Below are 14,792 nucleotides of genomic sequence, written 5' to 3'. Positions count from 1 at the left end.
CCACCTGCTGCTGCGGAGAAGCCAGTTAATGCGCACTGTGCAGACCCCACCAGCGAGGGCTGTAATTAAGGGGAGATCAATGAATGTAACTAATTAGCTTTTACTGTCACATTCAGCTTAAAACGTCGAGTGCAACCGGAGAAGCCAGCGTTGTTCGCTCTGGGGTGGGGGGAAGAAATGAAGAAGACAAAGCTGGCAAGTCCTGCACGGAGACACACTGAAGCGTACAGCAGACGTCAACCTGTCTGAAAGCGGCCTAATTATTAGGGATGCCGTTGTTCGTTATCCTTTTATTATGCTGAGCAAACACCTTTAAGCGGGGAAACTACGCTCGCTTTGAAAAGCTCAGCTTCAAAGGGAAAATAAGGTAAAGGTTTGGGAGTGTGCCGTGTAATCTGGGCTGTCCTGTTGGTGCCGTGGCTCTGTTCATCTGGTGAAAGCGCCCTGTTTTAGAGAAGCTCAGAACATTGTTATTCTCCTTTAGAGACGGAGGCAGGAGGTCAACGCTGTGAATTATTCAGAGCCGTGCATCGCGGACGAGTTTGAATCGCATTAGGAGACACGGCAAACGTTGTTAGGTAGGTAGACCGGGCATTAGCTTTCCGCTGTAAGTTAATTAGCCGTATTAAGGCCTATGTCTCCATCATCGCCGTGTTCCTCAGAGTCTCAATAAACCCTGAGAGCCGTGCGGAAGGCATTTGGGGTTACCAGTGCTGGCAGCCTATTAAAGATCACAGACTTCTCATTTATGGAAAGGAAATAACATTGTGGCACCACACACAAAACCATCCCCGGACTGGTCAGATCGGTCAGGGCTCTAGTTCTGATGCTGAATTGTCACAATGCTGGGCTGCATCCTGATGACAAGACCCCAAACACTGCCTAAACACGGTGAAACCACCATTTTATTCACTTATTTTTAATCATCTACTACCATAACCAGCCTTACTCCCGTTTCCAGCAGCCATAGGATATAGTTTTTCTCCCAAACATTACTTTAATTTAATAACAACATACAAAATACCACACTATTTTTATATCATTTTCTAAACACGTAACTGTAAAAACAGTGCATCCTGACTGCGTGTCATTAATACCAACAGCTGCTGAAGAGCTCTGCACTGTTTTCTCCAAATACGTTTAGAAACTGGATTGACAGAGTAGTGAGTAGTTTCCTACCATTTAAAAAAAAAGGGGAAACTACACTTATTTTAAACCAAAGCCGAGATTTCAGAGAGCCGGGCTAAAGCACTGAAACGCTGATAGCGATCGATATTTATAATGAAACCGGCGAGAGGCATTTCACCCTCCAAAAAAACAAATTTGATTCAAATCTGGAGGTTGGAGGAAAGGCAACCTCTCTTTCGCAGCCGTGCGCAGCTGAAGCAGCTCACAAAAGCCCTCTGTGCTCGACTCGGATCTATCCAACTGGCACATGTGCCCGGCTCGGCTCGGGAAATAAAAAACCAATACTGATGCTCCGCTGGCCAAAAGTGAACAAGGAGGAGAGAGAGGTCAGCGCTCAGACTTTTGTGCATCGGCAGCACATCGCACACTCCGGCCCAGCGCGACGTGACACAGCGAGCGGAAGCGGCGAACGCGGGCGATGTGCGCTGAATTCAGACACGCGAGCGGCGGGAGACAGACCCACACTGTTCCCTGTGCCCTCTCCTTCTCAGTGCGGGGAAAGAGGAGGGCCAGATGTGCGATACTACAGGGATGGGAGTCAGTCAGCCATGGGAGGGTGTGTACATAAAGGCCACCGTGCAGATGGACTCCACTCTCCTTTGTCCTTTGAAGCTCCAGAGCGCATTCATAAATCACAATAGGCACCGTGGCGTAAAACACTGTCCACTCTCACAATTCACTGACACAATCGACTGTACTACTGCGTGTGCTCAGCACTCACACAGTATTCATCGACACACACGTGACCAAAAGAGGCTCGTCGGCCTGATGCACACACAGCGGAAGACCGGACGTGTCCTGGTGCCGGCACTCATAAATTCCCGTCATAAAACTGCATGACAACCATCTGTCCGCCAAGGACACACACACACACACACATTTTGGGGGACGTTTAAGGTGAGTAATGTGACTCTACATCTTTTTGCATTCGCCGCTCAAGGATAAAATGCGAAACCCAGAGCAATACATCGTATCTGAGCTCCCATCTGCGGTTTATTGTTATACTCTCTCACTATGTTATACTTTCCGATTTGCATTTGCACACAAGTAAATATTTAATGCCATTTTATTTCATTTGTTTATAAATGAACGCTAACAAATGAAAGCATTAGCAGCCCACACGCCGGGTAAGTGGAAAACACAACTGCTGCATTAACAGTTTCGTGTGATGTATTAACGTGGAATCATGAAGACGCCTCATTAAGGGGCTATGAATTATGAAGCAGAGATTAAAACGAAAAGCAAGTTTTGTTTGCGGAGTCTCCCGTTAAGTGCCATTCACTCTCACAAGGTATGGGGCGGGAAACGAAGCGAACGGGTCGAGAGGAATGAGGTAAATCCTTCGGAGGCGGTCGTGAATTTGTTCTTTGTTGCATTCGGTTTTAATCAGCTTTCACCTGAAAACATTCCCCTCAACATCTGATATCTCTCAGTGCTGTGAGGCTGTGGGACTAACATGGCACGTTTCTGGTGCAGACGAGACCCGAAAACAGTTCGATTCACTCCGCAGCACCTGTCTGCACTTCCCTCACACTCAGCGGCTTAATCCCCTTCCCCTCCAGGAATGTGTACAAGAGAAATAACATTCCTCCTAATTGACCCAAATCATAAACTCCCCAGCAAGACAATTCTATCATATGTGGACGCCTTTACGCTGGACAACGATATGGGAGGGCTACTAACTGAGACCATGTGGTTCTTAAATTTCTTTTCCACTCTAAACAATGAAAAGATGCACAAACTAAGGACATATTAAAGCTTCAAGAGCCGAAGATCTGATCTTATCCCACACCAAAGCAGTCACGCAACCTTTTCGGTACTTTGATGAGGAAAACCAAATTAAAAAGTGTCCGTTTTGGATGGGGGGGGAGAAAAGGATGAGCCTGCTTCTCCAAATCTCACAAAAGAAAAACATTGCTCTAAACACGCAACGTCGAAGCAGGATTGAATCATCCTTCTCTTCAGGCTAAAGGTCACCTCCATGGGTCAGCTATAAAAACAAGTCCAGCTCATGGAAAGATCTTGGACACTTGAGCATTTCCTTTAACTCCTTCCTTCCCTTCAGGAATTCCCATCGACAGAGACCATGAGAAATGAATGTTTAATACAGCTGTTCACCTCAGAGTGTAGCTCTCTCTCTAGAAACATTCCTGATCAAGGCTTCCTGGTTTAGTGATGGGAAAACACACAGTTGAAATCCATTCCTGGCCTGAATGAACCAGGAGTAGTGTTACAACTTCTCCCTAATTAGGCAGACTTTTTAAAGGCAATCTAGGGTCTTCAGGTTTTCCAATGAACGCAGAAATGTTTTAACCAACTAGGGATGCAATTCAGATCACAGCTTTGACCTGTCAGATAATAGCAAACTGTAAACGTGAACTTCACAGCATTTATATACATGAACAGAAGGGAGAAGTATCTTAAAAACTGCTAACTCTGACCGGCACTCTCAGTGAAAATGCCCTTTGTTCCAGTCGAGGAGGGCCAGCCATCTGTCCGCTCTGTAAATTGCAGGAATCAACCGCTCTCGCACAATAGAAGATTATTGACCCGTCCATGGTTGGGCTGGGAAGCATGTGGACAACCCGGGGAGTCCAGGGCTATCGATTGTTCTGGCCGTCGGACAGATTACATGATCAGCTGACGTGTAGCACAGACCACCGCTCCCCCCTACACAGCTCAGCACTAACAAGCAGACAGGGCCGGGGAGAGACGAGCCGAGAACTGATATTCTCATCTTGTATTGTGTCAGCGTGACTAGCTTAGTGTAACTGGACATGCATGCTTTTAAATACAGATGGTTATAACAGTTACTCTATATATAAGGATGATAATGGCTGTGGGCCAGAGACGTTGCAAGAAGAACAGATCCCAAGAGACGAGAGACCACATAGAAGATGGGAAGATGAAATCACACACTTTGCAGGAAGAGAGAAGCTGTAGATTGACGCAAGTGGAGACATCTTGGGGAGTGATATAGGCTGATGACAATTTTCAGAAGACAGCTGGAAAGAGGACTTCTTCACAAACACATTCGAAGGGCAGGTTTAATGATTACTTATCAAACCCTTATATTACGCAACAGGCACCATATTTGTTAAAGCACGTTACTCGCAAAAAGGTCAGCTTTGTTTTGGAAGCTAAAGATAGTTTGACAGGTTCAGGCAAATCAGCATAAATGTGTGATCCCACTTCCAAGTTTGAAGTCCCGAGATGTTTCAGAGGAGGGTGCAGATACAGCAGAGCAAGTCTAGCTATGACATCACAATCAGGATCAAGTGAATGTCATTCCAAACTCAAGAATCTCCTGACAAGATTCAACATAAGACAACAGCGAGAAAATGTAAACGATCACTTTTCTATGTAGGAACCTTCCTCGTGCGCAGAGTACAAACTATTCAAACTATCTGAATAACTCCACAAAGACATGCCTTCAATTCAACGCTAAGATGAGAAATCAGCCCACTGACCAACGTCACAATGAAACGCAGACTTTTTCAACCGCGACGGACTGACCACGCGGCCCATCATCTCCGCCCGTGTCACAGGGTGACCGTGCAGGAAGGACAGGAATGAATGCCTGAGCAGAGGAAGGATGTGCCGATCTTTAAATAAACACAATGAACGCATTCCTGTAAGAAGAGCGCTGCGATTGCCCCGGGGAAGACTGTAAACACAAGTGGAGACGCAACAAGAAGACGTCCGTAAACAGCTCTGTGATTCAGTTTGAGCTCCCCTCCTCTTTGCCCGTGACAGGAGACTGTATCCCTCCATTTTTCATCTGGCAACATTGTTTCACTGCTCTCTTCCTCCACAGCATTTTTGAACTTCGAGAAATATTAGTCATTGTTTCTTCTGTGCAAATCAGATAAACTCTTGCTGCCGCGGCAAGCCAGGGCCTGCCTTTCTGAATGCCAAACTCTCACAACATGGGAGCTGTGGGCCGCACACAGGCCACACAAGGCCCTGCCACATTACATTGGGCAGCTCTGGCATCTATAAGTGCACAGTTCACAAACAGGAGAAATACATAAATAAGAGCAGAAACACATGCCGATAATGTACTAGGTATTAAGGAGTCCAGTTCAATCATTTTTATCCAACTATAATATTTTGACAGCTGTAATATCACTATAGATTATCTTTTGATGATTTCTTCCATTGTAGTTTCGTAGAAAGACAAGTAAGTGTGCCACTAAGTGTCCACATTAAATCTTTAATTGATCGGTGTGATGCATGGTGGGAACTCCCGGCTACACAGTCTCAGCCTATGAATATTTAATAATTCATTAGCACGGACAGATTTCTCATTCGTTTTCTCTCTGTCTTCACCCCCTACACAAAATGACTCTCACACAGCAGAGGGGCACAAATAAACACACAAATACATACAGGCCGAACCCTCCGACAACCTCAGTCCAGTTTTAAGAGTTTTAGACAAAATTGATCACGCAGTTCACAAACCAGAAACACTTCAACTGCAGATAAATGCTCTTCTCCCATCCGGGATCCTCCTCGAGAGTACGGTTACATTTTTTAATCTCTTTAACTCGAAGCTCAAAATCTTTTGTTTTGGCACTAGAGAGAGTTCCCGATTTCCCACACTGGAAACACACCTCGGTGGCAGTTTTTGATGCCCGGGCAAAGCAGGGGCTGGACGGCATCGACTGCAAACAAGGGCACTGGCGCGCCTCCCTGCTCCACTATCTTCAAATGAACAGAGGTTTTGCATCTGCTGAACAAATTACATTGAAGCCGGGTAAACACAGAGATGGCGCACGGGGGGCAAAAATGTCCTGAAGGAACAAAAGTGCACACAAAAAGAGGACAAAATAAAACAAACACCAAATGTAAACTAACCCCGTCAGCTTATTAACCAATCTTTATTAGCCTATTCAATTTGCTGCATCGGTAAACACTGATGTTTACTCTACAGATGTCCCATCTTTTCCCTGGTTTCCTTACATTTACTCATGAAAAATAAGTGCTGCATATTCCTAATAAATGCAGCTGAAAAGCCAGATGGTACTTTTTTTTTTTTTTTTTTTTTTTTTTTTAAGAGAGCTGGTGACTTCTCGGTCATTTTCATGCAAATGATCAGAATTCAATCAAATAAACGACACGTTTTGGCAGGGGCGAGGCGAGTGCAGTCCTTTTTCATACGGTAAGCTGTTGGCTAAATAAAGCTAGGCAAACTTTTAACAAGCTCTGCTCTCCGGTGCCAGCACAACATAAACAACACAAACCTGGGACACAGCATTATTAAAGCGGATACAGGACTCGGATGTTGTGCGGCATCCCCTGTGCCCTTGCAAAGAACTGTAGGAACCGCAACCAGCACCACAAATTTCAGACTTTGTTAGAAAGGCCCTGAGAGATTAAGCAAAGATCAGTCCTCAGTCAAGTTAGAGAATCGGACACTAACCAAGATGTCACCACTTCCATACAGAGAGAGTTTACTTGTGTAAGCGTGTGTGTGTTTGTGTGCGTTTGCATGTGGAGCCGTGCAATTTGAATGTCACCCTCTCGTTCTGCACACTCAAATCCTATCTTGGGATGTTAATGCTCTGAAAATAATAAGCACGTCTGTAAGGGTTAGGGCACAGCCAAGAACAGATAGAAATCTATAGAAAAATAAATAAATAAAAGCGTCTCGGGGGGATATATTACAGTTGCTCAGCAGTAGTCACTTTAATGCCTGTCTGCGCTCCAGACTTACAGCTCTTCCTTTCCTTCCAGAAGCAGATGCTGCCATTGCGGAAAATAGCTGTAGCTTCTCTTTCTATGCTTTTGATTTTCGCCAGGAAAATGTGGCAGGAAAGGTAGAACAAAAAAGTTGGAACAGATCTGAAATGAATTCATCGCGCGCCCTGAATATTTAATTAAGCATATGGGTATTCAAGTTTCCCAAGACGTTTTCCCCGCATCGTTGGGTTTCTTGTTGTTGTTGTTGTTGTTGTTGTTGTTGTTTTGCCTTTTGTGCCAAAGACATGCAGGGAGAACACACCCAGCTCTTTGATCTTCATGGGGTTTGTTATACAGCAGCAAATCTATTGTCCACATGGACTGGATTGTGTTTCGGTAAGAGGAAGTGATTTTGAGTGTGTGCACCGCTCCGTCACAAATAGAGATCTGAGTCACTCTCCTGAAGTAGAGCAAGGCTTTTGTTTCGCCTCTTTCTTTAGTGTTGACATTACACTACATAAATGGCAAGTGAAACATTTCAGATATTTTTTGTTAACCCTTACTTACTTAACCCAAAAATGCTGGGGGGGGCAGGGCAGGAATTTCACAAACTCGAATGAAGATAGAGGAACTAGGTAGACCACATTTTGTCACCTGTTACATCGTTAGCCCCGGGCAGTCGAGTCGACACGCCCCTGCAGTCTTTCAAAATCATTTTTCTTTAATGGAATGTAGGTTCTGTGACTGTGGTGCAACATCTGGTTTGAAAAAGAGCACTTCACAGCACTCCGGGGGTCCTGGTGTGAAACGTCCTGTCCGAAGGGAACCGTGACCACCAACAAGTCTGTCTGGCAACAACCCGATTGTCCTCCAGTGTCGGCTGTACAAGTACTAACAACACTGAGTCTTAAATGGGACAGAACTGAAAAGTGGTGCGTTTGAGAGATGGGGGAGATGCTTGCAGACTATGGGGTTCTCCGGGAAGAGGAGCAGTGAATGTGTGGAGATGTACCCCACTGCTACACAACGCTTCATCACAACGCCCGTGCCGTGCAGTTTACAGAGGGAGTTCATTAGCCATGCTGCAAAACACCCCGGTGTGACCAAAGCCGAGACAGGACAATGAATCGCCCCATAGCTGGGATGGGATGCACAGGTTGAAAAGTTGCTGTAACTGCAGATCGGAAGGCTTTATTGTTATTGTAATGCTTCGTTTTTGTTTTGCATTTTGTGTGAAGGCTTTGCGTTCTGCAAAATATTAGTGTTACATCTCTGCATGCATTGTAACTTTTTCACGATGCACTGTTATAACTCATGTGTTATGGTTTTTCAAAGGATAAGCCTTTGAGAAAAAAGAGAAAAAAATACTTAAAGCTCTGTAGAGAGAGAGAAAGAGAGAGAGAGAGAGAGAGAGAGAGAGAGAGAGAGAGAAGGCCAGGAGGACTAGAAGCAAAACCACAGCCAACCTCTCAAAGCCAATACTGCACCACAGCATCATTTACTAAGTCAGAAACAATCATTTATAAATCCAATTATGACAAATTGCAAACTGATCAGTATTGTGTCTGCAAAAAGAGGAAGGTCCATTTGTAATCAGTCCCCGAGTGGGACAAGAACATACAGAGGAGAGTGCTCAGTGTACAGAGAAAGACTCGGGCAGTGTGCTGTGTGACTGCAATGCAACATCAGCTGCTTCTGTTATTACTACCATTGATACGCTTTACAACTCGTCTATATACGATGCAGACGTATAGCAGTGACTGAAGCCAAGTCTAAAAACGAAACCTCTTCTGCACGTCCTAATAAGCATGAAGTTATAATTAGCCATTTGCACATCCGCCACACTTACTAGAAAGTTTCTCTTGGACTCTGACACTGAGGTGGACGTGTATGCGTTTCATTAAGGTGCGCATTGGCAGCACTTGATTCATACAATGTATTTATTGATGCATGATTTACCCTCTCTCTCCTTGTTGTACATAATTGTGTATGTTCAGTATTGTTCTTCAAAAGCCATACATGTAATAATCCACACCCACTTCTTTTGACTCTTTGCAGTGGCCATCAAAAAAAGCATTATTTAAAAACAAAGAGGAGCAGAATGAAATCTCCTGTACGTGCCAGCATTGTGCACAAGAATGAAAAGTCAGAGGGGGCACAGTGGGACGCTACTGTCCTTTGTGCAGAAGTTGAGATGTATGTTTTTGGTGGAATGGTTAATTGCTGTGGCATATAATACATTTAGTGATAAAAGAACAATAGAGACAGAGAGAAACAAATAAAGAGGCGGTGGCATTTCAGTAAAGAAACTACAGCTCTGAGCTATTTATTTAAAGGAAGTGAAGAGCAAATTGTTTCTGTTTATTTTCTGGGTGAACTCTCGCTTGCCTGCATGTTCCTAATGCAAGTAAAATACCACAGGCACGGGGATGAGCTCATATGAAATCAGTTCCCCTTTAAAGCATAAAAAAGCAATTCAATCAAACCACGGCTGCAGCATCCTATAGATTAGACGGCCATGCAAGCACCCGCACAGATCGATACACAAGCCAGGGCATCAATGTGCAGCTGTTACAGGTGATGCAGCGGCGCGGCGCGGCGCACGATTCACCGTACAGCTGCAAAACATCTGGCGTGGAGCCTGGAGTTAAAGGGCCCCCCTGTCCTCGGCAGTGCGCACACTGTGCCCGATTCACAGCACTGTCCCCCACCGCTGTCGCTAACGAGCACCACTGAGAAGATAGCGAAAGTTTAAAAAACTAATTAAGTGCTCCTCCTCCTCCTACTACTACAAAGATGTAAAAATGTTGCATTTGCATACGCACTGATACACTATACACATCTGCATATTATTCTTTTATTGCAGAGTAACACATGCTAGTCCTAGCCCTGACAAAACACGCTCATTCTTCCTCCAGGAACACTAGACACGTTTCCCGCTGATGCTGAAAGCTGCCCGTGTGGGAAATTCAAGCGCCGATTCCCTTTTAAAGCGACTTGCAACTATTACAGCCCAGATTGCAAGCGGCGCAACATTTGTATCCGCCGTGTTGCTCCTGTGTGGATCGGCCGGGCGGGGGATGAGTTGCTCAGAAAGTGGGCTCGGGCTGTCTGTGTGTCTGTGTCTGTGTGTCTGTGTGTCTGTGTCTGTGTGTCTGTGTCGGTGCGGTGCGGGACCAGGTGCCCCTCCAGTCCCCGGGCATTTGCACGTCGCCTCACCCGAGTTCGCCCCGCAGCCGCGCAGCGCTGCACCGCCAGGCCCGGACCGGCGAGCCGGGCGCTACACTGTATCCAGTCTGCTTCCCAAAGTTGCGCCCGGCGGATCCGGCCGGTTTCGCTCTTACTCACCCACGCCGTACTTCTCCTTCTTGCTCGGGACCCAGCGAGTCATGTTCCCACGCCGCGGGTGTCGCAGTTGCGGGCGGGCGAGCGAGTCCGGGTTTGAGGCGTGTGTCGTGTTCAGCGTGCGAGCCCACAGCCGCCCCGAGCCGCCATTTTCCCCAGTATCGAGCCGCCCGCGGTGGCAGGATGGGAGCGCACAGGAGAAAAGTTTGTGTCATGTGGCCGCTCGGCGTCATGAAAACTCCAGCTTTGTTCACATGCGCCCGAGCCGAGCCGAGCCGAGCCGAGCCGAGCCCAGTCCAGCGCAGCGCCAGTCTTACTGCACTTTGGTTGCATTTGATCTTTCTTGCACCTGTGTTGTGTGTCATGTTTTAAACACACAGAGGTAGCTGTGCATGCAGGTCGGCTCACTGGACACGGGGAGACAACCCGTCACAATGAAAATGCTTTACAAGATCTAATGTATCATTTCAGACCTTGTATAACACTGACATCATTTATAGTAGTTTGATTCATTATAATGAATGTGCATACTCTGAATGCAGATTTTGCCTACTCCAGTCGTGCATTATTATTTTTCTACATGTCTTCCTACATATAGATTCATATCATTGTTTTTCCTTAATTACCACCATTATTATGACTCATAATAAATGTTGTTTTTCATATTCCCTTTATCCCATTATCCCAGATTATAACAGTTTGTCAAATTCAATTAAATAACATGTGCAATTCCCAGTTTCTCAAGGTTATCACGGCCTTATCATGTCAAATACCGATCATGCATCTGCAATAAAATACCGATCACATACCTGCCGCCAGGGGGCGCGCCGCCGGGGCAGGGGTGCATGCGGAGTGACGTCATCGCGCTGTTCTCACGCAACGCAACTTTTCCCGAAAATATTGACGAGCAGCAGAGGGTTATTAGTGCCACCATAAGCCCCGGGCCCCGGTATCAGCCCTGCTCGCTTGACACCGCTAATTTTGACCTGTGTGCGAATGCTTATTAAACTGTACTTTATTTTACTTTTTTAATTGCATTTTAAACCTCAGTTAAAAAGTAGGTCAGACGTTGACGTGAAATGGACCTTGATGCACTTCACTTTAATGGGCAATTACTAAACAGCACTTAATTGCAGCTATCAAAAGTCCTCTAGTCGGCCTATAGCCTGCTATTATATTTATAAACAACCAAACCTGCATTTAAAGCTGAGCCGTACAGAGGGTGTCTGTTTTTAACACAACCCCAGAGCAAAACATGTCAGCGTTCATTTTATATTTAATAGTACAAAAAGTACACAAAAGTCCATGGCATTGTGTTTTAGATTCACATAAAGCAGATCCTGCTCAGAATGCAGTACTGGTTAGATGTTCATACTTGACTTCCACTTAGCTAGGATGACTTTATTGAATGCCAGCCCAACTCTTTTCAGTTATACCTCCCGTGCAATCCTCATCGTTAGGTTTTTTGATTGTTAGTTTTCTTGCACGAATCTCCTAATTAATGTCGCTTTCATCAGTCTTCTGTTTTCCTGCGGTTCAGCTATTAAGATGTAATGTAATTACTCTGTGAGGAGCTTTGTCTGCTACGAGGTCCTCAAATACAGGGCCGGTGCGACTGTACTTTCAGTAAAGATTAATATGCGCGCCTGTCTAATTCCCCAAGTCCCTCCAGAGCTTTTTTTCCCTTTCGCAATTAATAATTATTAAACCATTAAGTATCAAATTAAGAAAAGCACCGAGGGGAGAGAAGTGAGGGGCAAGCAAGGATACAGACAGTGTTTCAGGCTGATGTCAGGCGTCTGCAGTGACAAGCCGAGGTGGGATTTATATAATTTTCAAATGCACATTTCATCATTTCTTAAACTGTTAAGACTCTGTACTTCTTAGCATACACCACATGTACACACGTTTCACTGGATATAAGCGTACAGGGCTTCATTCACACTGGTGCTGGCGTGTAATCTGTCAAATACAATCCCCAGCTTTGGTCCAATTACACTGAATCACATCTTCTTCCTTTTTGTGCTTTAGAGAGCTATGACTGCTGTGCTGTTGCATTTGCATCTGTTTTTTTTGTGTAGTTGCCCTTTACGTTGTGTCCCTTGCCTTGTAAAGTACTCAAACCCACGCAGAGAACCCAGTGAAATCTGCAAGACAGCAATCAAGAAGGTGTTACACATTTAAACAATCCCAAATAGAAGCATTTAATTCAAAACTACATTACCAAGACCAGTTTTTAACACCTAGAAGCTAGAAAATACTTCACCGGGCATTTTTAAATACAGCATTATCTTAATTCATGGAAATCATATTCTAACATAAACATATTCATGCATGTGTGTTGCCATTTCCCAATGTTATATTTTCATTTGCTGAAGATTTCGAAACATATGTGTAGAAAGAATTAAAAGTCATTATTTAAGAAGACATGCCAGTTTCTGAACAGATGGAAGATTGCTTGTGAAACTTGTTTTAAGCACTGGTTTGAGAAAAGCAACTGCAGCCGATTCAGTCTCACCCCAAAGTCAGATGAAATGTACAAACAAACTGTAAACAACTGTAACGCTGTATCAATAAAGACAGTTTGAGTGAAGTCTGTTTTTTTTATTAGTTACCGCCAGAGTAAAAATAACCTGCTGCGCTGAAGTGACCAACTTGTTTTTCTGTCATATATTTTCCGGTAGGTAACCAAAACACACACACCCAATATTGCAAAGTTTAAAGTGCAGCGCAGTGTCCACCAGAGGGCATTACAAGCCCTTTCTTTCTGTTTTTGGCAGACAGTCATGCCTGAGAAGAATGTGATGGGACTGATGTGTGAGTTTCACGTGGGTGCTTGTGCAATGCTGTCACGCTGGGCAGGCCGCTGTGTTTAACTCATGTGTGAGCTGCTTTTACTTAGGCTTTGTTTTGGTCCATTTCTAATCTGGTTTTGGAGCAGTAGGACAATGTAGATGGTGTAAACACTTTATATCACTCATGGGGGTATACATGGAGCTATAAATCCCCAATTATGTATCTGTATTCAATAAGGGGAACACTGTTTTACACACCAAAGCTCAATTATAAGCAATGCCAACCAGTTTGCTTTACATATAGTCAGTGAGGAGAACTGTATTTCATATAACTTTCACTGCATTTGTACTTCAGCTCCATTTTATGGCCTGCTTGGAAATAAATTACTAGGAAGAGAACCATTTAAAAGCAAATACAACTCATACAATAAGCATACTCCCATTAGTAAAGGTGGAGCAAATACAAAAGACTTCACTAAACAGAGTTAGCAACCTACTGACCCATACGGTATTATCAACACACGAACGGTTTTCAGCTGATTTCTCTGAAAAGATTTACGAGGATTGACATTTCGATTTGAACAAGAAAAGGGGAAAAAAGATTATACTTGGCTTTGTGCAGCTCGGGATACTAGCCAATTTAAAACGGGGGGAATTGCTGGCGTTTGCATTCCTGTCGTGTGGGAATGACAAAAAAGATTGTGTGACAGATTGCGAGAGCAGGACGCTCGTTTGTGTGACTCGTCTCGCTGTGAGGTCACAGTGGTACTGACCGATTCCATTTACACTTCGCCAGACTAATAGGTTTCTGGGCACCATGTGGGTCTGCTTGTGACGGGCACAAACAAGGGGAGTTAGCAGGGGGTTGCAGACTCGCCGGGTAAGGCTGTGCTCCAGTTGTGGGAGGACAAAAAATAAGTCACATGCCTTCGATGGGTACTTAAGGGCAGCGTCATGTGATCTGCCACAAACTACGGCCTGCGCTGTACCCTTCTCAGCCTTTGGGACTCTGATAACGGATTTCCATGGGTTGGCTCTGCGAGTGGGCTTATCTGATCTAATTTACGTAAGTAGGAAATGCTCTGTCAGCACTTTAAATTAACTTAAAGGCAGTAGATATATTGTGGTCATCGGTAATAGGAATGAAGAGATGACAGGTAGCTTGTTGTCAGCTGTTCGATCTCTCCAACGTTTCTCCCCTTGATAGGACTAATAATTAATCTTCTCCGAGTTAAATATTCACCACTTTCCACAGGGGCTGTGTTGTGTTTGAGACGGTATATGAAAGATGTTGAGTGAGATTGAGGATGAACGCAATGTTTTGACATGTGGGTTTGTATACATATAATTGTGCATATAAATACACAGTTCGAACATCAATCACTCCTGATAAAGGCACTACAGGAGAGGAGGCAAGTAACACCCACAAATCAATTAATTACAGCTCCTATTGAAGCCAATTCTCTGAGATGCTTCAAGGAAAATAATAATAATAATAATAATAATAATAATAATAATAATAATAATAATAACTTCTGAACTGTCGTTTTCCCAGGTAACAAAGCAAACAACGGGCATGGATACATTTTTACCTGACTGTTACTGTGCCTGTGTTGAAGAAGTAAATCCATCGATACTGTACGTACATTTTTAATTGGTTGCTGTAGGTGGCAAAGCATGGGTACAGTACAATTATATAAATCAGGGCTGACTGTATGTATAGTTGTTGTTTTCTTCAAGTGTAATCTTCAAAATTACACTAATGTCCCTTGTGACTAT

At 44.4% G+C, this 14,792-nt stretch overlaps 1 protein-coding gene across 5 annotated transcripts in view; it reads right to left on the bottom strand.

The window, feature by feature from the left end:
• dock1 (dedicator of cytokinesis 1) overlaps positions 1-10,404 on the bottom strand; it is a 238,902-nt gene extending 228,498 nt beyond the window's left edge. For 3 of the 5 annotated variants that reach the window (XM_066693807.1, XM_066693810.1, XM_066693811.1), the window contains exon 1: positions 10,222-10,403. In XM_066693807.1, the coding sequence (XP_066549904.1) occupies positions 10,222-10,264 (43 nt within the window). In that variant the 5' untranslated portion in view covers positions 10,265-10,403. Of the gene's footprint in view, positions 1-10,221 lie in introns of all 5 variants that reach the window. The other 2 variants (XM_066693808.1, XM_066693809.1) reach the window with 1 other exon arrangement.
• Between the last annotated feature and the right edge of the window lie 4,388 nt (positions 10,405-14,792).

The sequence above is a fragment of the Amia ocellicauda genome, chromosome 20 (assembly GCF_036373705.1).
Source record: "Amia ocellicauda isolate fAmiCal2 chromosome 20, fAmiCal2.hap1, whole genome shotgun sequence".
Classification (NCBI taxonomy): domain Eukaryota; kingdom Metazoa; phylum Chordata; class Actinopteri; order Amiiformes; family Amiidae; genus Amia; species Amia ocellicauda.
Note: the sequence above shows the minus strand (reverse complement) of the source record. Positions and strands in the feature narration are given on the sequence as shown.